At 46.8% G+C, this 25,235-nt stretch overlaps 1 protein-coding gene across 1 annotated transcript in view; it reads left to right on the top strand.

Moving 5' to 3' along the window:
• The first annotated feature begins 230 nt into the window (after nt 1-230).
• The window catches only part of TMEM35A (transmembrane protein 35A), a 43,136-nt gene continuing 18,131 nt past the window's right edge, over nt 231-25,235 (top strand). The window contains exon 1 of the mRNA XM_085607723.1: nt 231-506. Within this exon, the coding sequence (XP_085463849.1) occupies nt 387-506 (120 nt within the window). The 5' untranslated portion in view covers nt 231-386. The remainder of the gene's footprint in view (nt 507-25,235) is intronic.

Genomic DNA, 25,235 nt, shown 5'->3' with positions numbered 1-25,235 from the left:
GTAAAACTATATTTATATATCCATCAACGCTAAAGTAGGTTTTTAACTTAGAAGTTGGAGAAATCATCCTGCGCTATACATCAGACCACCAGTCAGATGCATGGAAAAAAATAATTTTATTGCAAAAAATAATTTCGCTGATTAGTGAGGTCCTCGCAGTAGGGCGGGGCAATACCTTAGGCTTGCTAGCCGTTGGCACTAGGACCCAGTGGGTTCCTTGTCCCGGCCCTGCCGAGGTTCTAGCTAGCGCCGTGCAGCTGCCCGTGCCCGCTAGTCTCTCCTCGGCATCGCGCTGTACTGTGGGGCTCTGGTTCGATGGTGAGGCTCCCCACCACCTCCTGACGGAGCAGAGTTAGACCTGCACGCCCGCTCACCCCGTCTTCCCCATGGCCTCCCCCCGGACCGTGACCATCGTGGCCCTGTCCGTGGCTCTCGGGCTCTTCTTCGTCTTCATGGGGACCATAAAGCTGACCCCGCGGCTCAGCAAGGATGCGTACGGGGAGATGGTGAGTGTTGCGGCCGCTGGGAGCGGGCTGGGGTGTTATAGTGCCTTTTGTCTCCTCCTTGGCGCCTCAATGCCGCCAGGGTGCCTTGGTACGGCCTGGGAAGTGGCAAATGAGCCGGGCGAATGCCTTCGTGTTTGGTGCATTTCAGAGATCCTTTCCAGTGGCTCAGGTGCTGCTGGCACCCGTGGTTATTTTAAAAGACGCATTCAAAGTAGAAGTGAACATTTAGACTGGTGCTAGTACACTAGAAGCTTGATGAATGCATGCATATTTTGCACGTTGGCAAAAAGCCGTTAATTTATCCGGTTATTCACCAGCCGGTGCAGCAATATCGGACGGTCCCCACTCTCCGACACCTAAAAGCAAGCCCCTTGTATGATGGTGGATGGAGGTGCCATGGGGTGGGGGGAGGGGTGGTTAGGCGGTGCTGGGGTCATATGGCGACCCCCAGTAAGTGCCTGTCCACTGAGCGCTTATCCTCTAGACGGGTGTCCCAGCGTGACACCTCTTAGTTAAGTCTTCCAGCCGGCCGGCTGCCGCTTACCGGGCTGTGGAAGCTTCGGGAAATGGCTTCTGGGTATCGACACGGAAGGCAGCAGCGTGCCATTTGGAAATGCTTTTCTATCCCATAGGTCAGATGTCCCAGCGTTTGGGAATATCAGTGAGGTAACTGAAAGATAAATATTGTGATAATTCCAGTTTAAAATTGCTTTTAAGCAATGTATATTTCAGTAGGGCACTGGGAAAACCTTGAGAAATGCCACCACTTGGGATTTTAAAATAAAAAAAATGAAGCTCGCTGATAGACAGAGGTGGCATTAATGCTGGTTGAAAGCAGAGAGCCAGGACGCGCTCACATCATGGAAAACAATAGAGCTCGTTTCCAGCGCTTCTCTTCAGGCTTCCCCTACCCAACATCTGCTTGTAGTGCATGTATGCGCGCCCCTCCCCCGCCTATAACGCCTTTGCATACATTCTAAAGCCAGTGCTGAACATATTCCATTAATAATGAATCGAGGGGAGGAAGGCGAAACGTGACAGGTTTCTACAGAAAGGGAAAAAGAACAGTGGAATGGGAATTACACACTGAATTCATTAGCCGAAATGGGTCCACAACCGGTCACTCGGGTTCTTTTTAAATAACAGACCGAGGTAATGCTAATTTCATGAGGCGGTATTCCCATTGTACAATGATGTTGTTTCAGAAAAGGGTGCCACGAAAACATAAGTACTTTCACGCAGCAGTGGTGTAACGAAACTTGAAGGGGTCCCCCTGCAAGTTGCATGAAGTCCTCACCCCACCCCCTGCTGGGCTCAACCAGGAGCTCTCAGACCAAGGTACTGTGCTGAGGGGGCCCCCTGGAGATCGGGCCTTCTCCCCTCCCCCACTGCAGGGTTGGGGGGGGGGGCTCTGTTACACCACTGTCAGACAGGAGCGCAACTAGACCCACACTTTGGGGGGGGGGGGGTCTATGACTCCCAGCCAGGGCCGTTACGACAGCCTTTTTTAGTGCTCTCCTCCCCCATAACTTCCTCCATGAATTCCCTCATTACCTCTCTCCAACAGTGCACCTCATCTCTCTGCAGCCTCTCCCTGAGGTACATTTCATTTTTTTATAGTGCTACTCATAGTTCACTCACACTCAGTTCTGTGATCTGCATGGTACACGTTCTTTACAGTAGGCACATTCACCCTCTGTGCTACTTTACGATGAGTTAAAACGGACACTAGATACAATTCCGAACTCTCACTAGTAGGAACATTAATCACCAGAGTTATCTCAACATTTTTATTGGTGCCTGAAAACTGCCTGATACTCAAAGAAATTTGTGCTTTTAAACCCAAAATTATTTTTAAACACTCCGCCCCCCACCAAAGTAAACGCCAGGTGCTGCTGCACCGGTCGCACCACCCTAAAGCCAGACCTGCACCCATCAATGGGGCTGTAGAAGCATTTCCATAAATGGTGTCCGAGCAAACCTCATGGCCATTATATGAGGAAAAATATCTATATAAGTGATGGAGTGTGTTACTGTCCCCAAATTCCAGCAAGCAAAACAATTGAACAGACTTGTTGTAGAAAATTTAAGGAAGAATAGTTTTTGAAATATTTGGGATCAAATTTCTAAAACGCCGCAGACCCTTATAGGGCATTCATAAAATATTTCAGAACTTTCATGGTGCACCAGGGAAGCCTGGCCTTTCCTAGGAGTAGATCTCATGTCTTTTTTTAAATGTCTAAAGTCAAAAATGAATTCCACTATTCCAAGGTCATAATGTTTTCATGGGTGAGTCCCTTATTCAATTGAGTGAGTACATTCAATATGACAGTGCCAGCAATTTAACCAAACACAAAGGAACCACTTCGGTTCCTATTCAAGCTGCACAGCCACATCGCTGAATGAATCAAATGAATTAAATTCATGTTGTTTAATTTTCATTTTATCCATGTTTTGCTTATACTTTTGACTCCTTTCTTATTCATTATTCCTTCAATTCGCTTTACTCATTCCATATTATGCGTAGATGTTCACACAAGCACAGGAGCAGAGGTAGGTTCCACATGTCACGATTTATTGAAAGTAACCCAATGCATTTTGGGAACAAATCCCTTCGTCAGGGGCCTCTATAATACAAAAAATAGGTTTTGCACATCACTGTCAACATTGAAATTACATTCCTAGTTGAAGTTAATAGCAGCAATTTACCATGGATACTTCAGCCACAATTTCTAAAAATTCCCTCTGGTATACAAGGGTCAGCATTTTTCCATTGACACCCCCTGTAAAATGAGTACAGGAAATATTATGACAAGAGTTGCCGCAAATATCAGTTCCAACATTTTGCAATGGATCTACCCTATATGTTAAGGATTATGTGCAGCGTGTCCGGGCATTCAGCTGGGTGTGGTGGCGCGTGTTCTGTCCCTGCCACTGGGAATGACTGGGTTAGTGGCTTTCTCAATTAGATAGTTCAAGTCCCCACAGCCAATGATGGTGTCTTCATAGGAGCGTGTCAGGGCCTGCAGTTTGCCATAGGTAACACCTCCCATTAATATGCTAATAGTGCCAGTGTCCATAAGGCAAGAATAACCTCCAGTATGCCAGATCAGCAGCACACTTGCACGCTTAACACACATACACTCACACACACATTCTCACTGTATCTCTTGCACTCTTACTTACCTTTGTTCTCTGACACACACACACAGCCACTCACACTTCCATTAGTCAATCTGCTTTTATTGTGTTAGAAAAGCTTGCTCCGCTGCTTCTGCTTTACCTGCCTTGCCTTTCAGTGAAGCTTAATAAAAACAAATTAGGAAAACGCTATTCAAAAATAATAATGTATTGCCATGTCAATGTTTCTTACAAGTATGATGTGAATGAAAAGTGCTCTTCCTTAAAATAGCTGTATGGAGCTTCTATTTGGTTTGACGTGTGGATCAAGTAGTTATAGTATTGGAAATGAACTAATTCATGTTCTAACATTTAATATCACAGCATCCAACTGATCTTATGAAATGCTTGACTGCTTTGGCAACCATGGATTTAATCCAGTAACACTTGCAATGTAAAAAAAAAAACCTGTGTGTCCCGTAATAAAGCATTGTGGTGAATGGAAAATCCTGGAACGGCTGAAGCTGTCACACGATCCTCCATCCAGCACCATACCCCAAAGCCTTGGCCCTAGTCTCCCTCCTTGTGCCAGCCCACATTCTCAGTCCACTCTCCCCTTTTGCAGCAGTTCCGTTGTTGAAGATGGAATGTGGTAGGCATAAAGATCTATGTAAGTGTACCACGGAAAGAGCAGGTATTCTGTGGGTGGTTTTGTTGAAATATGTCTATTCATGAGCTTTGTGTAATTTTTATATGTGCAGAGTAAGAGGGGTGCTCATGTAAGTGCTGGGTGATGGTGAATAGCGTGAGTGAGTGCAGTATGAGTGATGCGAGTGTAGGATGGAAAATGTGCCAATGTGAGGGCCAGGTAAGCTGCATGATGCAATGTGAGAGGAGGGCCCCTGTGAGTGTTGGGTGAGTGCAGAGTGAGTGCAGGGTGGTGTGAGCCATGTAAAAGCAGGGTGCAGGGTGAGTGGTGTGCCTGTGTGTGGTGCAGCATGAGCGGCGAGAGTGAAGGGTGATCTGTGAGAGTGGCTGGTGAAAGGAGTGCGTGCAGAGTGAGTGGTGTGTGCCTATGAGTTCCGGCAGACTATTGTCCCTGTGGGCAGGCAGGATGAACAGAGTTCCTGTTTGAATGTAGGCTGAGAGGTTAGTCCGTGTGAGTGCAGGGTGAGAGGAGGAAGTGCAGGGTGAGTGACGTGACTGCAGGATGAGTCCTGTGCTTGTTTGAATGGTGTGAGTGCTGTGCCCATGTCAGTGAAAATGTGCGTGAAGATAAGAGTGAAGGGTTAGCTGTGTGAGTGACAGGAGTGCCTATGTAAGTGCACAGTGAGCGATGTGAGAGTTGGGTCAGAGAAGTGACTGCAGGGTGAGTGATGTTACATACGAGTTTGGGTGTGGGTGAAAGTGCAGAGTTTGAGGAATTAATGCGAGGTGAGTGATGTGCTTGTTTGAGTGAGATTGCAAAGTGAGCAGTGAGGGTGACCGATAAGTGAAGTGTCACATAAGTGCAGGGTGAGTAGTGTGCTTGTATAAGTGCCGGGTGAAAAGCGTGAGTGCATTTTTGAGGGGTGTGATTGCAGTGTGATCACTGAGAATGCAGGGTGAGTGTTATGCTGATGTGACCGCAGGGTAAGTGGAGGGAGAACGGCATAGGATCATGACGAGGGACGTGAGTGCAGTGTGGTCGCTGTGAGTGCAAGATAAGCAGTGTGCTCGTGTGAATGCAGAGTAAGAGGAGTATGAACGGTGTGAGTGGAGGGTAACAGCGTGAGTGTCATGTGATCACTGTGAGTGTAGGGTGAGCAGTGAAAGTGACAAGCGAGTGGAGTGTCATGTGCGTGAAGGGTGAGCGGTGTGCTCATGTGCGTGCAGGGTAGGAGGAGGGTGAATCGCTTAAGTGCATGGTAGGCAGTGTGAGTTCAGTGCGATCGCTGTGTGTAGGGTGAGTGTGAAAGTGAAGAGTGGGTGATGAGAATGAGGAGTGAGTTGTCTGAATGCAGGATGTATACCCAGACACCTGAAGTTCACTCAGCATTGTAGTGACGGCTGGCGTAGGGTTTCAGATACATGGTATACTATTGCTATTATGGCATCAATCAGGGGTAGAGAAAATAAATAATGTGCTATTGCTGCAACAGACTTTCAGTCTCCTGATTAGGGTTGCCAGCTGATCGGATTTCTACCGGCACCACCGGTATTTTGATGTCACAGTCAGTACAAAAATAAGCAAAATCACCTAAAGCCGGTATTTTTAGCACACATCTGTGCACACTTCAATCAGGACATACAAATAGAAAGCACTTTTAAATGTGTTCTAGGGATGCATTAATGATCCATGACTAATATTTACAGTTTAAGTTTAATTAAACAAAAGGAAACAAAGACAGAAAAGTCATGCTACAAATGAATGCATAAATATAAATGACAAAAACACTTCCCTCACACTAATACATCAATTATAGGCAACTAGTCCATTAGATTAAGTACACCCACAGACCAAGAGTAAATGTATAAAATATTTTTTTGTTTCATTTATTTATCAAAAATATATTATTTTTCTTAATAGTTATATATCCATTATTGTTAATTTTCATTCGTAATACACAAAATGTGACACAAACATTTAGAGAGAAGCATGTCCTAAGCCCAGCAAGCAGGTTGATAAGAGAGCCAATCAACAAAAATGTAATTACTCATCCAAGTCAAAACATGAGAAGAGCCACAAGAATAGGTAACAAAGAAAACTCAACCGAACAATAAATGACACGATACAATACAATAAAATATACATAAAAGACAAAAACAGTTTATGTATATTGGCAATAAAGGAGGACTAGGCACGTCAGCGCCCGCCGCCAACCTCGACGTCACCAACCCCGAGGCTTGCAAGAGAAAACACATCTGGGTAACATCAACATAGTACTCTGACCAAGTATGCAAAACAATGACCAACCACCCAAATTAAAGCCACCGTTCTTACTGCGAGAAGGGGACAGGTCGTGAGTGCTTCTGTCCCTCCCTGGGTAAGCGCAGTTCCAAAAGTTCGGACTCATGCAGTTCATGGGGAGGACAGTCCCCAATTGTGGTCTAAGGGCTTCATTGGTAGACGGGGGCTGCCCCAACCCCCGGCCATCATCGGGGGCAAGCGCAGCAACCATTGAGATAGAAACCACAGAAAGCCAGAACCCCCACCAGGTTCAGGGAAACATTAGGTCATCTTCCCAGGGGGGAAGCGCCACTAGTCATCGTCGGCCCCTGCGTGTGTCCCCCGACCAGCCCGAGGTCGTCGGAGCTCTCCGCGGTCAGTCTCCATGTTTGTCTGGTGCGGCGTCCGAGTCGTCTGCTGCAACGCCCAGGAGCTCCAGGCCTTCTTTCAGATCTGTGATGTGGTGGCGCTTGTTATTGAAGTCGAAACTTAAACCAAAAGGATACGTCCATCTGTACCGGGTGTGGTCCTCTCGAAGTTTGGTAGTAATGCCTCGAAACTGCTGTCTCCGTGCCAGAGTTGCCGGCGCTAGGTCTTGATAGATGGAGCATGAATGGGTTTGAAATGAAATAGAGCCCTTTGATCTGGCTGCCTGGAGGACCGCCTCCTTCACTTGGAAAGAATGAAATTTAGCCAGGATATCGCGCGGTCTTTTCTTCTCACCAGGATGTGCGGAGCCCACGCAGTGTACTCTGTCCAGTTTGATTTTAAGCGTTTTGGGGGCCAGTATCTCCGCAAACAAGCCCTCCACGAAGGCCGCCAGGTCGGGCCCCTCCGCACCCTCCTCAAGGTCTCAAATACGTACATTCTCCCTCTGTAACCGATTTTCAAGGTCCTCCGCCTTGAGGAGAGATAGGTGGAGCTGTTCCTGAAGCTGATGGACATCCTCCCGCAGTTCTGTGTTCAGTCGCTCCTGCTCTTGGGAATGCGTCTCCAAGTCAAGGACCCTAGTGCCCACGGAGTCTATATCTTGCTGGAGGGAGGTCATGCGGCCCGTATGGTCCGCCTGTAGTTGATCTATGGAGGTCTGAATGTCCTGGCTGAGATCCTTGCGGAGTTCCGATTTGAAATCTTTAAAAATTGCCGCCAAGTCCGCTTTCGTGATTGCCATTGCAGTGGCTCCTGTGTCACCCCGCAGCGTCGGGTGTTTGTCTGAGGGAAGCAAGAAATCCGAGACCCTAGCCTCCTGCCTGCTCGTCGTCTCTTTTGGTGGCATATGGTGCGGACCGAGCTGGCCCCTGAGTAGCCACCTGCGGGGATAAGGCTGTAGCGTTCCCCGCCGCAGGCCACCAAACGGGGAAGGGGTGAAGGCACAGATAGAGCTGTCTGATTCCCAAATGCGAGGTCCGCGAGGAATGTATGTCCCCCTATGGAGGCATGTCCCACTGGAAACTGATCGTGGCCAGCCGATACCAGGAAACGAGGTAGGCAGTGGTCGGCAGGCAGGGACCGACGAGAGGTGGTGCAATACGCAGACCCGCTGGTCGTGATGGTGTGTAGTGGGAGCACACTGCGGGACGCCGGCGTTAGTTGGCACGACGCGAGGAGGCCAAGATCCCCCAGGGCGCGGCCACTATCACAAAGTCTGGGTCAGATCGGGCCCAGAGGCAGGTTGAGGCTGCTCCGTAAGGCCCTGGAGCAACCCGGCGTCAGCAAGATCCTCTCTCCCCTGGCTATGTCAGAAGCAGGCTGGTGGCGTGAGATCAACCCGGTGTTATCAGGACCCCCTCTCCCCTGGCTGTGCAGAAGAAGGCTAATGACGTGGGAGGAGATCGCAGGCTGGACAAGGAGCCGGTGCAAGGCTTAAAGGGATCCAGGGAAGGCCTTGATCCTCATCTGTAGGGCGCTGACGGCCGCCATTTTAGGGTCAGGCGGGGAGTCCCGGGGCAGAGCCGCTGCCAGAGTGGAGCCGAGCAGCACGCCACCCCGGCCCAAAAGGAGACAGCGGGAGGTGAGGTCGAGCGATAGAGTGCCAGCAGTAGTCATACCTCCCGGAGGCGACCCCAATCGGCAGCGCGCCGGCCGCTAACTTGCGCATCACCGCTGCTGCTCCTCGCCGCCGGGAAGGATGGCCGCGTCCGAGGATCAGGGATGAGCAGGATCTCTCCGCCGGCGCTCCCAGCACTCCGCTTCAGGTAGGGAGCATTCTCTCCCAAAAAGTAGCACTGCAGCCGCTCAAAGCCGTGCCAGAGTAGCGCGTGGACCGGGGAGCCGAAGCGAGCTACGTCCGCTCGGCCATCTTGCCCGGCCACGCCCCCCAAGTTCCCCTTTTTGCCAGTGTCCTCCCCTAGGCTGTTTGGATTTGAACTTGCACTTATTCACCACTCGGAACAAGTATGTTAAGAAATCCTCTCTCCCTTTGGCTTAAAACCATGCTGCTCCATCCCGCCCCATCCCTTTGTTATTAATTTGTCTGACCACTTATCAGCCAGCAGTGCACTTCTCTTTGAGTCTCTCTGTTACCATCAACTGGTTAAGGACTTGAAAACCTTTGTCTTCATCCCTCTTACACACTCGCTACACACCATGAACACAAATTTCAAATACATCATCTTCTTTCCTGCTTTCTTTCAGTGTCTGAAGGTATTGAGCTGGCCTTCCTACATGCCCTCTAATCAGAGCTTCCTTCATTCACTCATAGTTTATCTGGTCAGCTATAGCCATCCTCCCAGTGACTGCTTAACCATTTTTGGGAAAGCAATTCATTAAAGTTGCTGCCTCTGACAAATTATTCAAAGCATGCACTCTCAAATTATTCAAAGCATGCACTCTACAAGTTGTCTCAAAACTCACAAACCATTCCAAAATATCCTGGCTTTTTACATGCAGGTACACCGGGTATTTTGAAATCTTTGCAGGTTCTCCTGCACTTGGAGGAGGAATAACCTTTCCTAGTGTAGCTGTGTCTGTTACTGTTCTGAGGTTCTCATTTTCTATAGCTATCCTTTCTCTTGCCAATTCTTTGTCTTTTATATTCAAGCCTTTCTTTCTTCCTTCCCTCGCTGTCCCTTATTCTTTATTTTTGCTCCATTCAATCTACTCTCACCACTCCTTTCCTCTTGTTACTGGCAAGCTGTCTTCAACTTCTCCCTATCAATCTCTCTGGACTTCTCTTCCTCAGCTTTAGTTTTCTCTAGCACCATCTGCAAGTTAAGGGTGTTAGCTCTAAAGTCGGACACAGCGGTACCTTCGAAATCATGGCGTTGGTTGGTTGTCTTGGAGAAAGAATGGACAGCAAATTTGCAAACGCTCTTGGAGTTTGTCTGGGGAAAAGCTGTGCTAATGTGCTGAGAAAGTCAGATGCAACAGCAATCTCTACTTGAATTCCTATCTTGGTACCCTCCCAGAGTCCATCATAGTCTCATCCCTAACACCCAGTTACTCTAACTGGTCATTAACAAAACCCACAAGGATCTCCCTATCCTTGGTCCTGGGAACCTTCTACCCTCTCTCTATGCATAGGTCCCTTAACGGTTCTAAGGACAGGATGTCAAGGACTACTCCCACCAACCATGTGTCTTTTATTACAGTATGAAGGTAATGCTGTCTTTAAGCTGAACGTCTTGTTCTGGTCAAGATTTAGTAATTTGAATTTGCAGATATTACACTGCTTGCTACCAATTGCCAGACCCTGTTTAGGAGCCATAGGGCAGACAAGGGCTAATAAACCTCAGCTGTGGTGGTTGAAGACTTTTGCCTCTGGTGATTTGCTATCTATCCTACTATGGCTCTGCAAACTGGTCAAGTATACCCCTTTCATGCATTAACTCTCAGAGTAGAGATTGCTAGCAGTCCAAGGTTTAACAGGGAGCTAGTGTAGGGGCAACGACTCAGAGCCCAACAATCAACCAACAGCTACAGTTCATTGTCTAGCCCAGTGCATTTCTTTAATGTCACATCAAAACAAAATACTACACATATTAATGGGATACATACAGGGTTCAGTACTCCTGCCTACAGGTAATCACTAGATTACGCACCATCTATAGTGTTTCCTCCCCATGTCATATGGGGTTCCCCCGGGTCTGAAATATCTCCAGAGAATGACAGGGTCTAGGCAGTAATAGCACAGGTATGCGTTTTCTAGGCAATTATCATGCAGTGACCACCCATTGGACAATTGGTGTTATTTAAAGCTAAAAAGAGTTACTGTTGCTATTGCTATGCCTGTAAGGCAAGCAGGTGTTTATAGTTCAAGGTACAGTTTCAATCTCTTTCAGGTCCTTGTTACCTGTTTTGGTGGGTTGGGGGTGAAAAGCTATAGTAGTTCTGTTTGGCGCAAATTGTTTCACGACAGTGGAAGCCTCAGAATATGTACTGGACAGATGATGGTCTCACTCCTTTCTCGCATCAGTTGTGTGCACAAGGCACCTGGCCTGGTTGTTAGGTGCTATGTCCTAGGCAGCTGCGACCTTTGAGTCTAGAGGGTAGGCTTCCTGCTTCAGTGGTGATGGCAATCCTCTTCAGCAATTCACATGGTGATCAGTGGCAGCACTTCTTCATCTTGGTACACAGCAGTTCGGCTGGAGAGCACACAGTGTTCTTGAGTTGCAAGTTGTCTTCCTGCAGTTCAGCTCCTGAACCAGCAGAGATACAGGGGGATCTCTCACACCTTGGGCGGTATGGTAGCACTCCCAGTTGTCGTCCTTTTCTGCTTGTTTGCAAACACCTGAAACATGTCTGGTCTTCTCGTCCTATGCAGTCTCTCCTCTTTCTGGGCTAGGCACATTCCTTTCTTCTCTGAGTAGACAGGCAGGATTGTCGGTGCTAGGCAGATCCTCAGCTTCTCAAACAAGTTGCCCAGACTCCATTTGATCTCCCCTAACCTCTGTGAGATTAGCTGACTGGCGGACACTAGCCCTGGTCATACAGTATTTTTTCCAGGATTCTGCAGAGCACTCCCTTTGATGGTCAGTGAGGCAGCTTGGTACTGTAACAAAGTGGTTGGTTTGGTTCCCACTCTTATACTCATATTTCAGATAGGGGCTGTAGATCTACTGTCTAGGGTACTGGAACCGGTTTGAGGTAGCTACCCGTCAAATGTCATTTTCTAGCTGAAATTCAGACAGAGCCTTTGAGCAAGATGATTGCTCTCACAGCAGGTAGTGATGATGCTGGCTCCAATTAGGAGTATCCAAAACATGGGCACAATGTAGAGTGAAGACTCTGCACCAGGCTGCCTTCAGCCTTTTCGAAATAGCAATCAGGTAAAGATAAAATAATAGGCCCTACCTAGAAACGTCCCTGCCATTAATAGCTGAATCTGCTGACTCATCCCTCTCCCCTAGCATCCACCAAACGGCTGTGCTCTCAGTAATCCCTTGCCTAAATGCCCTCATAACATTTCTAAGTACATCCCTGTCTCCATCCTTCCTCACTTGAGTGTCTGGATCTCCACTCTCCAAACACAGGAATGCAAGCAGTACACTACTACTTTATGTCCCCAACCTCGGGGATAGACAATAGTCCTATGGCATCCTAAGAGGGCACGCTTGGTGCGCAGTCCAGGTTACTTTGGCTTTACCATTGATAGGCGTAGACTTTCGTGCACATGCTAGCGGGGGCCAACAGAAAAGGATGTCAGTTTTACATCCAGCTGGGTCACTCGTGGCAGGGGAACACCTGTATACCACACTGTGAACTTCCCCGTCCTAACATATGTCCTCCTAAATTGTTTGCCGTGGAGCTGTCCTGGTATCTTCCTGGTCATTACTTTTCAGTCTGGGGAGCGGCAGCTCCATTTCTCTCATGGGTGGAGAGCCTGATTCTGTTGTTGTCTGCACATTCACAGCCTTTCAGTTTCGGGTCCTGGTGGTGAAGGAGAACAGGAACATCTTTTAAAGAAGGCAATTTTTTCGCTTAAAGTTCTGTGATGGCTGTTGGTTTCTGATGGCACATTGCTCCTGAGGTTGCTTCAATCAATAAACATTCATGTAAAAGATGCGATTTAGAGGATTCTTCCTCTGTGGTCCCTCATTCCCTTTCTCCTCCCTATAAATATGGATGGAGGTTAGGTCAGTATGCATAATGCTGTGGTCCTTGACTCCAAGCTACATCTCATTGTTGCAGAGGCAGTTGTGGCTCTCCATATTACTGCTTCCCCCTCCTTCCCATAGGGCAGATCATCAGTGGAGCTTGTCTTGTGGGTTCTCCGATTCAGAAGACGGGGGTGTGGAAGTTGCCATGGCAGATCAGAAGAGCATATACTTTACACATGATGCCCTTTCAGGATCAGCTAATATTACACCATGTGCTGATGCAAATGGACAGCACAATGACTGTGGCATATGTCAGTCAGCAGGGGGGACTTGGCCCAGGTCTTACTTCAAGACTTAAGCAAAGTCTGTTGTCCTTGTGTACTTTCCAAATCAGATGGGAGAACAACATGCAGGTGAACAGGCTAAGCATGGGCTTTCGATTCTCCAAAGATCTGTCCCTTTGTCCAGCCATCTCCAAGACCTATTTTTCAAGTGCAGTCTTTTTTTACCTCCCCAGAGAATGTTCTAGCTCCCTGCTTCCCAGTTCACAGGGCTTGAGTGTACATTCACTGACCCTGTCCTGGCCACGTCAGCTTATGTCTTTCTTCTTTCTCCTGACCTCTCACTTACTACTATGGATTCAGGATGAGTCAGCCTACCTGATAGTAGTGCCCGTCTGGCCACTGAAGCCTTTGTTTCGCCTCATTCAGTCCATGGTTCTACAGCAAGCTTGGAAGTTTTTTCTAGTTGTTTCTCTGGTCCTTAGGATGTCTACTGGTGGGGTTCACTTTCTCTAGGTACGGAGGTTGAGAGGATGGGGTTGCAGAATCAAGGACTCCATTGGCACCTTGCTCAGATCGTTCTGAAATCCCAGCGCCCTTTCACCTGGAAGGCCTTGCCATGCCATTTTCTGCCTTCCATGGAATGTGGTCTTCCACCTGTTCTGCAGTTTCATTTGGCAGGGTTTTGAGATGAAACTCTTAGTTTCCACATTGTGGACCAGCGGGTGGAAATTAAGACTTTCCCTGAGCGTTGTGGCAGTCTTGGTAATGATGAGCTGCCTGCTTCTGATGTCCTATCATTCATCTTCTGGAAAGTGTTTTCCCTTCTCCCCCTTATGAAGATTTGTTACATTCTTTGGATGTGTACAGGGGAACCTGATTTGCCTGGACAGTTTTCAGCCATTTGATACTTCTAACTATCTGTTTGTTGCTTTTGGATTAGTTTGGCTGGATTTTAAAGCTACTGCTTCAATAATAAGTAGTTGGATCCACTCCACTATTGCACTTGCATATTTCTTGACTGGAACTCAAGATAAGTCCTGATTCATGGGAATCCGGTAAGCCTTTCGTGGTTGGACCGCACAGTGGGCAGAACTTTAGGGAGCCCCTTAAGCTGAAATGTGTAGGGTAGCAATTTGGGATCCTCTCTTACCGTTGTACACCATTAACAGATTTAAGGTGTGGACCTGGAACATTTTTCAATTGAACAGGGGGTACTCAGTTCCATTCTTTCTTGATCTTGTTTTTGTCACTAATAAAATCATTGGCCGTTGTAGCATAAACCACTTGTTGTGTTTTCTTAAGTCTGTAATGGCTGATTTTGACCATGCTACTCCTGGTGAGTAATCACTGGGACTAGGCTGAGGGACGGGGCGGTAATGTCCATTTTACTTAGTTTTAGTCCTATTCGTCCTTGTCACCCTCATTGTGATCCACCGGCCCTCAACCAAGTAACCTTCAACGGGGCTTCAGTATGTCAAGAAGAATTTTGGGAATGCTACCATATTATAGCACTCAGCTTGGGTGGGCGGCACTTTGCATTCTTGCATGCTTCTGAGTTTCTTGTTGTCTCGAGGTGTCATCACCTCTAGCCTGTTGATTGTGATGGTAGGAGTAAGACTAAGAGTAGTGATGATGGGAAATTTCTTAACTCCAATCGGTAATCTAGCCAAAATTCTCAAGAGAATTGCAAGCAAAGGATTGAGTAGGTTTTCTATTGTTCTATTTGTGTTTTTTTAAATTGGTGCACAAGTGAAGATTGACCGAAGTTTCATATGACTTGCCCTTTTAATAAAAGTTGACACAACATACTATATGTGACCGACCTGCCTAATCCCAAATTCTCATGGATGGTTTTGAATGTTATTAACCAATATAATAGGTTGGTGCATGTGGTATAGCTTCAAAATCAAGCTTGTCCTTTATTTCCAGTGTGAATATGCAAAACTGTATTGCCTGGGATGGCCACATTAAATGACCATGCTTTGAGTATAATAAATTTAATATGCTGTTACACAACAGCCATGCTTCAATGCATCTCAGGTCATATTATGTTACTGCCACTGTTCAACACTCAAGCTGCCATTGGAATGGCAAATATTGCTTTGTAGGCCTGGTGGCATTCCTCTTTCCCATCAACAGCTCCGATACACCATGCAGAGGATGTATAACTGCATGGGTGTTGGGTCGGGTGAGACCTAAAATAAACAGTCACATGTTGTTTGTGATGGTCTGTAGTGTGTTGTGGACCATGTTACTATGTACCTGTGATTACCGTATGCAGGTGTACTGGGAAAGGGAGTTGGTCACAGCTTTAGAGGACTAGCAAGTAGGCTTGGCCCAGGTACACGGTTGCCATAATGCTGGAGTGAGGAGTGACCTATTTTATTAGGTGTTTTTTGTCTTAACTGAGGGTTGACTGAGTGCCCTGTACAAAGTAGCTGCATACTATGTTACCACAGCACAAGAGTACAGTAGAGCGTTTGTTTCGGAGTGAAGCTCAAGAAAGCCGCCATCACTTGCATAATTCACCTTGCTGGCGCATTGATGGAGGGTTTCCCATTTCAAAAATATCTTGTGTAATGCACCTTGCCTTCCAAAGTGTCACGGGTCATGCTACTATATGCTATGTTGTTACAAGAAATGCAAGCATATGTAGCTAGCTTGAGAGGTGAAGACATTTGCTATGGGTTGGGAAACTGACACATACTTATGTCTACTCAAGACAGTCTACAAAGCTTAAAAGTCCCATTGTTTGCATTTAGGGAGGTGAGTTACGGGGCTTGCCCCATTCATGATTAGGCACCCAGCGCTCGATTTAGAGTTTGGCAGGCAGGGTACAGCATACTCTGTTCGCCAAACCCTCCGTCCACCCAGGTAATTTTAAGACGGCAGCCCTTAAGTATATAGTCGATGGAGCCGCCTTTGGCCTATGGAGTATGGACCATAGGAGGAAGGACATTATACAGTCTGCCCTGTTTAGGGTGGAAGGTGTTATGCTTTTTTTCTGCTCATCACCGACAGGAAAAACCTGGCAGTGATGGAGGCGAAAAAAGCTATAATGACTCCCACATCCTGGGCGAAAACTGCTAGAGTCTGTGCGGTCATTGGTTTTTTGTTTTTCAAAAATAAACTCCTGCTTTGGAACTATAGTTTTGAGAAAGAAAAAAAAGTTACAAGTTTGGTGAATGGCCGTCAAAACTAATGGCGGGCGTCCACCAAACTCTGTGACAGAGGTTCCTTTCAATGTACAGTAATGACCAAAGGGGAGGCGGTCATCTCCAAATTTGATAGAAGGTAGACCTTCAGGGTGGTGGAGGTAATATACCCTGCCACCCCGATTGACTGTAAATAAATCAGGCACTAGGTTTAAGGTGCAGACTGGAATATGTGTGAAAAGAAAAAACATCTAGTTTCATTATCGGCTGCAATGAAAGGCACAAGAAATTGCAGATCTTAAGTGATTTTGATAAAGTGGATTGGCTGATATGCAGCAAATATGTTTGGCAAAGTTCAAAAGTTAGCTGTCTGTTTAGAGAAAGGAAAGTGGTATGCAAGGTTTTTATTTTATAATTAAATAACAAATAAGAACTATTTTAGATATTTTTAATGATATTTATTTATATTTTAACTATTTTAAATAATTGTATTAATTTAACATTATTTCCTATGGGGTTTTATTGTAATTCCCTACCTCCATTATTTTCGATGGGAGAGTTTTACAGTACCAGTGGATGGCCAAGTGTGGTGCTGGACTTACTACTGTTTTCTTTTTTAGTTGTAACCTACACTCGGATTTTGTGAATTAACTTACTCAGAAGTGTAAGTTATGTTTGTGAATTGGGCCCCAAATCTTCTAAATCTGGTTGTCTTTGAGCGAGAGCGCTAACAGAGAAGATTAGAAGTGGTTTACCGAGCTATAAAAATCACCTTGGACATTCTGCAGTGCAACACTTGGTCTGCCATCTTATTTATGGTTTAAGTAGAATTTATTTATAACATATGTTGAAAACCCTGAATACTTCGATATGCAGATGCAAAATGTTCCACATCCACAACGTGCAACAAAATACTCGTCGGCATGACTTGTTAACTAACACAGCACCATTTTATAAAGTTTTCTTTGGGGAACTGTTGGAAATGGGATGGGGAACTGTTAGAAATGGGATCTCTGGTTGGCTAAGGCTTGCGCCAAAGCCAGGCAGAGGCCACCACTCTAGTCAGGGCAAGGGAGTTACCCGCCAAAGTTAACCCCTGCTCACCCTCTTGGTAGCTTGGCACGAGCAGTCAGGCTTACCCCGGAGGCAATGTGTAAAGCGTTTGTGCACGCACACAGCAACAACATACCAGGCACACCACAAAAGGAACTCCACACAAGGTTATATCAAAAATAGCCTTTGTATTCTCATAACACATTAGAATAGTAATCACATAATATACATTGGGCCACCTAGTACTAGGTCATATCTACAAGGGATTATATACACCTGACAGGGCCAACTGGACCACTGTCAGAACCATCACCAAGTGAACTTAGTAAAAGTAGGACATCACATACAACATACAACCAATAATCACTGGTTACCACTGTACTCAGCATCATCCTGTAACATAAACCACAATATGCACAGTATCCCATTTAGGCGTGAATTACATTCTGCGTCAACCTCACCAGCATAAGCACATTATGCAATCATCTCATGAGTTTAAACACATTAGACCCTAAACTCCTAAGCATAACTCACATTGGGGTAAAACTCACAGTAGGAAATAATCTCACCAGCATAAACACATTATGCACATAATCTCGTCCCTAAACGCATTTAGAGGCATGAATCATAGTAGAGAATCACATTTCCTAACATCACATAAATCACATTAGGGCCTGGCGCCCTACAAACCTAACAGTTCCCCTGGCCTTCTCAAAGGGGCTCCAATGCCCTGCGTCCAGAATGTCAGGGCTGCTGCCAATGCAGCATAGTTCGCACGTGCGCAATGGCGCTGGGGCCAAGGAGTGCAACTGACTCCCAAAAATATGCCCCCGACGAACTGTGGCCTAAACGTAGCAGCTGGCACTAAGTGCTGCGCAGCTGTGAAGAATTGTGAAGGCCCTGGCACCACTGTGCCTCCTGTCCCACTCAGGGACTCTAAGATAAAACAGCTGGGATTAGCATACACATACGGGCCCCACGGTGCCTATGGACCCCCACTTGGGCCCTTTGCAAAGATTATGCCCAACGTTGGAGTGGCCCGCTTTCTTGCGAGACCACTCAGGCACCGACAATGTGCCTCGGTAGGCTTGTGGGGAACACAGGCCCCTCTGGGCCCTCGCCATTCACAAAGAACTGCCCACAAGTGTTTGAGCGACACGGGCTCTGAAAACAAAAGATGCCCCACTGTTGGAGCGGCCCGCAACGGTGGGTCCTCTCATGGCAAATAGGTACTGGCACCTCTGTGCCTCGATCTCCTCTCTCCGCCCCCCCCCCCCCCGCCCTCTTCACTCACCGGGGGATACGCGGGGCTTCCCTCCTCTCACGGGAGCCCCGCTCGGCATCGGCTAACTTCCGCCTCCGTCCGGCACTTCTCCCATCAGCGCCGGGCCTGTTCGTTGCAGGGAGGCGCATGCTGACCACAGGGAGCCCGCAAGGCTCCGTTCTCTTCCCTGGCTGCTGAGGGAACCCGCAAGACACCGTCCCGCTCTAGGGCACCGGTCTCGCTGTCCGGCGCAGTATCACGCGGGGCTCCGTCCTCATCACAGGTGCCCCGCCTGGATTCCTGCTCTGGCTGCCCAACGCGGCATATCACGAAGGCGGGGTGGGCTCCCGCCAGACTTTCTTCTTTGGTTCGCCAGTGCGGGGTGGGCTCCCGCCTGGCTTCAGCAACACCCGGGGCTCCCTCAGCTCACGGGAGCCCTGTCATGTCCGGTCTCACTACTCTTCCGCTTCCGTCCGCAAGGCCCGCCCACAACCAGGGGGATCGCGGTTTCTTCCCTGTTCGTGGCGGCAATGAGGGGTAGGCTCCCTCTTAATTTTAAGATATATAGCGGGGTGGACATCCGCTCAATGTCGCAAAATGCGGGGTAGGCACCCGTGAAAAATGCAGCATAGGCGGGGTGGGCACCCGCATTTCAGGTATTATGGGGGAATCCTTCACACCGGGATTCCCTCTACAAGGGCTGCAGCGCCACACTGCGCAGCCCACACTCTCTCCCTTTGGGGAATAATTTAAATATAGCGCTCAGGAGGCGCTAGCTGCACAAAGTCCTGAAGCTTCTCTTCCCCTTTGTCAGGTGGGGGCTAGGTGATCAGACAAACCACAGGAGGGCGGAGCCAGCATTGTACAGGGCAGGCACCATCCTATTGAGAGTCTGGCGATTATCCCTCCCACTACTCCCAGCCCAGATGTCCTATTCAGCCCAGCGCTGACTCATCCTGCCCCTCCTGGAGCCACACACCTCTCAGCTCCTGTCACTCACAAGCCAGACATGCAATTCACATCAGGCAGGCAGACAAATAGCACACAGAAATGACAACTTCTAAAAGTGGCATTTCTCCACCAGTCATCATAAATCTGTGCACACCATTGGGCAGCATTAATTCTCACGAGATCATACATACTAAACTCGACCCTGTGCTCCTCTCATACCAGGAATTACCACGGACACACTTATCCCCAATGCATTCCTATGGCCAAACTTCACTAAATGTGTACAGAGAGCGCACCCACTTTGCACTGGACCACAGTGCTAAAGTGCCCAGAGGCCTAAACCCACCAACACTATGTCAGAACTTAAGGCAAAACGTTAAGGGGGGGAACCTTCCAAAAAGGCCAAGTCCAACAGGAACCATTATGAAGAGCAATCCCTCATGGCAGCAGCAGTAAATACTGGCATGGTCAGAGTGTTGTTTGATCTTCTAATACTTTTCAAGTACTGGCCTATTTCAATTGATACTTCTTCCTGCAGATTCATAATTTTCTTAATGGCTCCAGGCACCAGATTGTATCCGAACACTTTTTCTTTAACAATAGCTCTCCTGCACCACAAGGTGGTGACACACATTGCGCTTTGCAGCATCACCTGCCAGGAAATGATGATACTCTCCTTTATAGGTTGGCTTTTTGGCTTCAGATCCTGTTGTTTTCATATTTTACTGATGCTTATCCTGTGCTCTTCAGTTTCACGGTCTTCTTTTATAATTCCAACAATGCTTATCCAGCAGAATAGAACAAATGACACTTCCAGAGGAATATTTGTTGATGTTGTCACAAACAAATGTACATGTCCTATCTACATACAATCTGCATGTGGCGCCTTCTTTCCTCCCTGCACGCGAATGTTATCAAGGAGTATGAAGTTAAGTTGTTCTTTGCTTGGGCTTGTAAGGGACCCTTAAAAGTTCTCTCTCCCTTTCTTCAGGTAAATCTCCTGACAGTATGCGATCTTGCAAGATTTTCTAGCCAAAAAATATAAAGAAATAGCAGAGAAAAGACCAGTCCTCTGCTTCTTCTTTGAAGAAAAAGTCTTGCTGATGTCTGTTTTTGGAAATCTGGCAGCACAATTCTGATTCTCAAGAAGCTTCTTGGGTTTCCGGCTCCATATGTTGATCTGTCTCAGGTGGAGGCTCTTTGGTTTACCATGTTGGAATTTTTTCAGGACTACCCTGCTCTTGTGCAACTTCTGGACTCCATGGATGGGCCAGACCCTTCAGCCCCAGGGATTTCGGCAGCTCTGTCTCCTACTGAAGTCTTCAGCAGGAAAGCAGATGCCTCTTGCAGTACGCCAAGAACAGCCGTACAATAGCAGGCTGCCTAGCAATGACGTCCCCTGCAAAACAATTCCACCAGCAGTGCCATCGCTTTTTATGATTTTTCCACATTCCCGCTTTTGTCTCTACCCTCCCAGCTGTGCCAGACCCTTCAGCAGTACTTTTGCTCTTTAATGGGCAAGGTGGATCTGAAGAACTCCAGCAGCAGCAGCTCCAGTGTTCCCTTTGCTGTTTCTGCAACCTTAAAGTTTCTTTTATTTACCACCAGCTTCTGATTGGGCATTGCCATTTTCTGAGCCAGAGGGAATCCAACACTATGGATCGGTGGGTGTTCCATTTGGTCTGCAGTGGTTATGCCCTCCATTTTTTTTCTCCCACCCATAGAAAATCCAGCATCCATTAGGAAGTGTGCACACCAGTCCACTCCTTGGTGTTGGAGGCATAAGTAATGGCATTGCTAAAAAAAAAAAAGCTAAAGAGTTGGTACCATAGAGGAGCAGGGCACAGGAATTTTTTCCCTTTACTTTTTGTTCCCTAGAAAGATGGGCCTCAGGATCATTTTGGACTTGGGCTTTTGTCCGTCAGGACAAATTCAAGATGCTGTACCTGATTCAGGCTCACCTGATCATGAACATGCAGGGTTGGATGGTCTTGCTGGCTCTCCAGGATGCCTGTTTCCCTTTGCCGATCCTCCAAGCTCACATGTGTTAACTCTACGTTATGGTGGGGTCTCAACGATGCCAGTTCACAGTACAGCCTTTTGGTTTTATGACTGCACAAAAGACCACCATGGGACTTGTTGTGGTCGCAGCCTCCCTCAGAATGCCCAGAGTCCATGTATTTCTTGTTCTTGGCCAGTTGGCTGGTGATGGCAGGTGTCAGGATCCAAAGTTTTCGTTATGAGTGGCACAGTGCTCAGAAATGGCCCACCTCCTGGTAGCACCAGTTGTGCTCTAAACGTATGCAGAGGACCATTGTGGCCAGGTGAGAGGAAGGGTTTTTTGATGGGAAAGAAACTGCGGAAAAAGACATGCAACAGGATGACTAGATTACTCGGTGATTCCAAGTTGAGGGACTACTTAAGATCAGTCAACAACTATGTTGCGTAGGGTTGATTATACCAACTTTTGGATTCTGGATTCTTCCATAATGAGTTTTTTCAAATAGGATCCTTAGACGCTCTCCCATAAATGTTCAGTGCTATAGATACAGGATTTGAAAACAGTGGTTAGACTAGCACACATGCAACACAGTTCTATCATATCATTATTTTCTCAAATAGTTATTAGCTCCCACTTCTCAGCATAACATATCATTCAATAACGGGAGACACAATGATCCTTCTAGAGTCTATCGGTTCGTAGCACTTGTACACTCATTGACTTTGATTAACAAGACATATCTTTTCCTTATTATTACTTCACAAATGTTAGCACCTGGAAAAGTCTTTTACTAACACCTTTGTTTGCAGCACTGCCTTCTAGATTTATGTTGTGTGACTATTAAAAAAAAATACCAAGTTCCACACACTTGTCGGTTTCCTCTGTGCTGACTTATTATAAATGGGGGTTGACTCAACTTCGTCCTATAAACTGTAATGTCTTTACCAGGCCTGTATTCAGCTAAGCCTTGTGGGCAAAAAGAAAGTATCTTTTGAAAGAGGAATATTTCAAATGTGCGCAATCACACTCCTACCAGATTCGTTTTAGAAACGCCATAAAGTTCCTCAGACCTTGGAAATGTTCCAGGCTCACCTCCCATTCTTTGAAACGGGATTCTCTCACCAAGACTCCTCTTGCGCTGACTGTTAGCACTGATTCCTCGGATGTGGTTGTCCTTTATAGCGGGAGCCACCCAAGGAACTCTGGATCTTGTGGTCCAGACTTATGCATTCATTACACAAGAATAGGGGTTAAATGTTTTTTGAAGTTTACTGAAGTGGAATTTGAAGTTTAGTGAAGTGGAAAGACCCCATTGTGTTGGTTTCCCGAATGACTTGTCTCAAAGGACTTCACAGCAGCTCTCCCCTCCCCTCCGACTTCAGATTATCTGACGGGCTCCCTGACTCTCCTTTATTGGTTGAGCTTCTTCATTGGTAAACAGAGGTCCCACCTCCGTGCAACTCAGAGCTTGGCCTTTATTGGAGCGATCAGGATATTTTTTGCATGAGTGCATTTCCTCCACCTCAAAGGATCTCGGACAATCAGAATCTGAATACAGTGTTTTACACTTAAGCTCCAATTCTGAAGGTTCTTTTGGGTGTGATAGCTTTTTGTATCTTTCACATGCCCAGTGATGGATAAAGTCGATCAAGTGGTGCCTCAGACAGCAGTGGTTTCAGTATCATGGCTGCCTCTCTGCTTGTGAGGAGATGTTCCTCTCAATCCTTCCAGACCTTTATTGGTGGATGTGCCCCTCCAGCTTTACAGTGGGTTTTGCCTTTCTATCTTATACATACAGATGCTGGCTACTTTTGATATGGGTACCTCCTGATTGGGCTGGGAATCTCATCTGAGGGCGATGACAATGTGATGCCTTTGGTCTCCATCAGAACAATGAATTCACATCAGCTTGTTGGAGCTGAGAGTTGGCTGTCTAGCACTGAAGAAATTTCTTTCCTCCCAATCCGGTCATGTGCCGGTTCTTTTGGCCAACACTACAGCCGTACACTACCTCTTGAGGGCAGGTTGGGAGGGAGGGGGGCGTTAGTAGCTTTCCCTGCACATGTGGTATTTCCTAGGTTTGTGGCAGTGAGCTCCGAAACTCGAATTTTCCCAGTGACCTCTTATTTGGTAGACACCCTTATTATGAAGGCAGCCTTGAGTCGCCTATTTGTGAAAGATCATGAATGGGTGTCCCATCCCAATGTGAGCTGCCAGGTTGGGTATTCCATGCACTCGTCTCTTTACTCCAGCTCGAAATAGGAAATGCTCTTTGTTCTGCACCCATACTTCCCACCACAAGGGTCTCTGCTGGACGTCTGCCATTTTAGCTGGTCAAAGGTCCTGCATAACGAGTTCCCTCCTATTCCGCTAATCTCAAGGAAGGACAGCTTGCAGCTGATTCTCATCATCCGTGACCCAGTGAGAGGATGTGGTCTGCCAATCTATTAGGACTCAGTATGTGGCCTCTCCTTCCCATTGTGGATCGAGCAGATCTCTTTTCATAGTAGGATGGCCAGGTCCTCCTCTACAATCCTTTGACTCTTCGTCTGCACATGTGGAGATTGAGTGGTCCCGGTTTGAGACTTTTGATTTACTATCAGAGGTAACTGATGTCATCTTAGCTGCCCGAAAACCCAACACCAAGTCTGTTTAAACCTGAGTCTGGAACAAGTCTATATCTGGCCCTAGTGCCAGGATTCGGGCTTAAACCCTTTTGGCATTGTCTGTTTGGGAGTGCTTTAAGATTTCCCACACTCAACAGGGTTGGGCAGTTTCAACCATGAAAGGACACTTGGCCACACCTTTTAGTTTTTTTATGCATCTCCCCCCACCCCCCAAATCAATCCTTGTTCAACTTGACCCTTGTGGCTCATTTATTGAAAGGTTTTATTGACATGTTCCTACCCACAGCTTTTGTTGTTCTGGAGTGGCACTTGAACTTAGGTTCGTACCTACATCAGGATATCAGTGTGTGCAATTTAACACAAATGTTTGATCTGTCTTTTGCATCTCAAGACTGCCTTTTCATGTGGTGATTACTTTGGGTTGGAGAGTTGCAGGCCCTGTCCGTCCAACTGCAATTTACTGTATTTTACCCAGACAAACTAGCCTTGTGCATTTGCCCCTATTTTCTTCTTAAGCTAGTGACTGCCTTCCACTTGGACAACTCTCACTTTTCCATCTTCCTTTCTGCCTCCTCATCCTTGCAGTGAGGAGAAGCAGTTACAAAGACTGGAGCTTGGGCAAGGTGCCTACTATTATGTTGAATGAAAGTCAATGACAAGATTTTCGTTGGTTTCACTGCACTGGAGTATTGCAAAAAGTCACCAAGCATGCTATTTCATATCGGATCCCTCTTTGCAGTACACTTGGTCAGGAAAGTTGACATTTGTGCACACTTATTACATACAAGCCTTGTCAGGTTCTACGTCACAATGCTTTCACCTCTTTTCAGTTCATAAAGAGGTAGTTCTTCAGTATCCAAGACACCTTAATTTATTTTGGCTGAAGTAGGCCATTCTTTACCCATTTTATTTTACACTTGTTCAATCTTTGTATCCTTCTTGATCCCTCTGGGGCCCAGTTAGGGGGGGGGGGGAGTAGCAGTCTATCCTTTGTTGCTATACACCAGGGTGCCTTTCTTTTTGACAAATGTCAACATTCTATCTCTTGAGTCAGTCACACAAAGAGTATCCATACAAGGCCACTTATTTCTTGTATTATCTATACCATATCTCTGTAACAAGTAGGTCCTTAGCTGCGTTTATATCTAGAAGTGTCCGGAAGGGACTTTGCATCCCTTGTCCCAGATTTGACAACCTTTTCATCATATTCTCTGACCTTTACATTTCAAGAAACTCAACTGTGGTGAGGTCTGTACCTCGTTGTCTAGTGGTGAAGCAAACTCAAGCTTTCCTCTTCTGTATCGCT

Source organism: Triturus cristatus, chromosome 5_2 (genome assembly GCF_964204655.1).
Source record: "Triturus cristatus chromosome 5_2, aTriCri1.1, whole genome shotgun sequence".
NCBI lineage: Eukaryota > Metazoa > Chordata > Amphibia > Caudata > Salamandridae > Triturus > Triturus cristatus.
The sequence above is the reverse complement of the archived record's forward strand: the minus strand, read 5'-3'. Positions and strand labels throughout refer to the sequence as shown.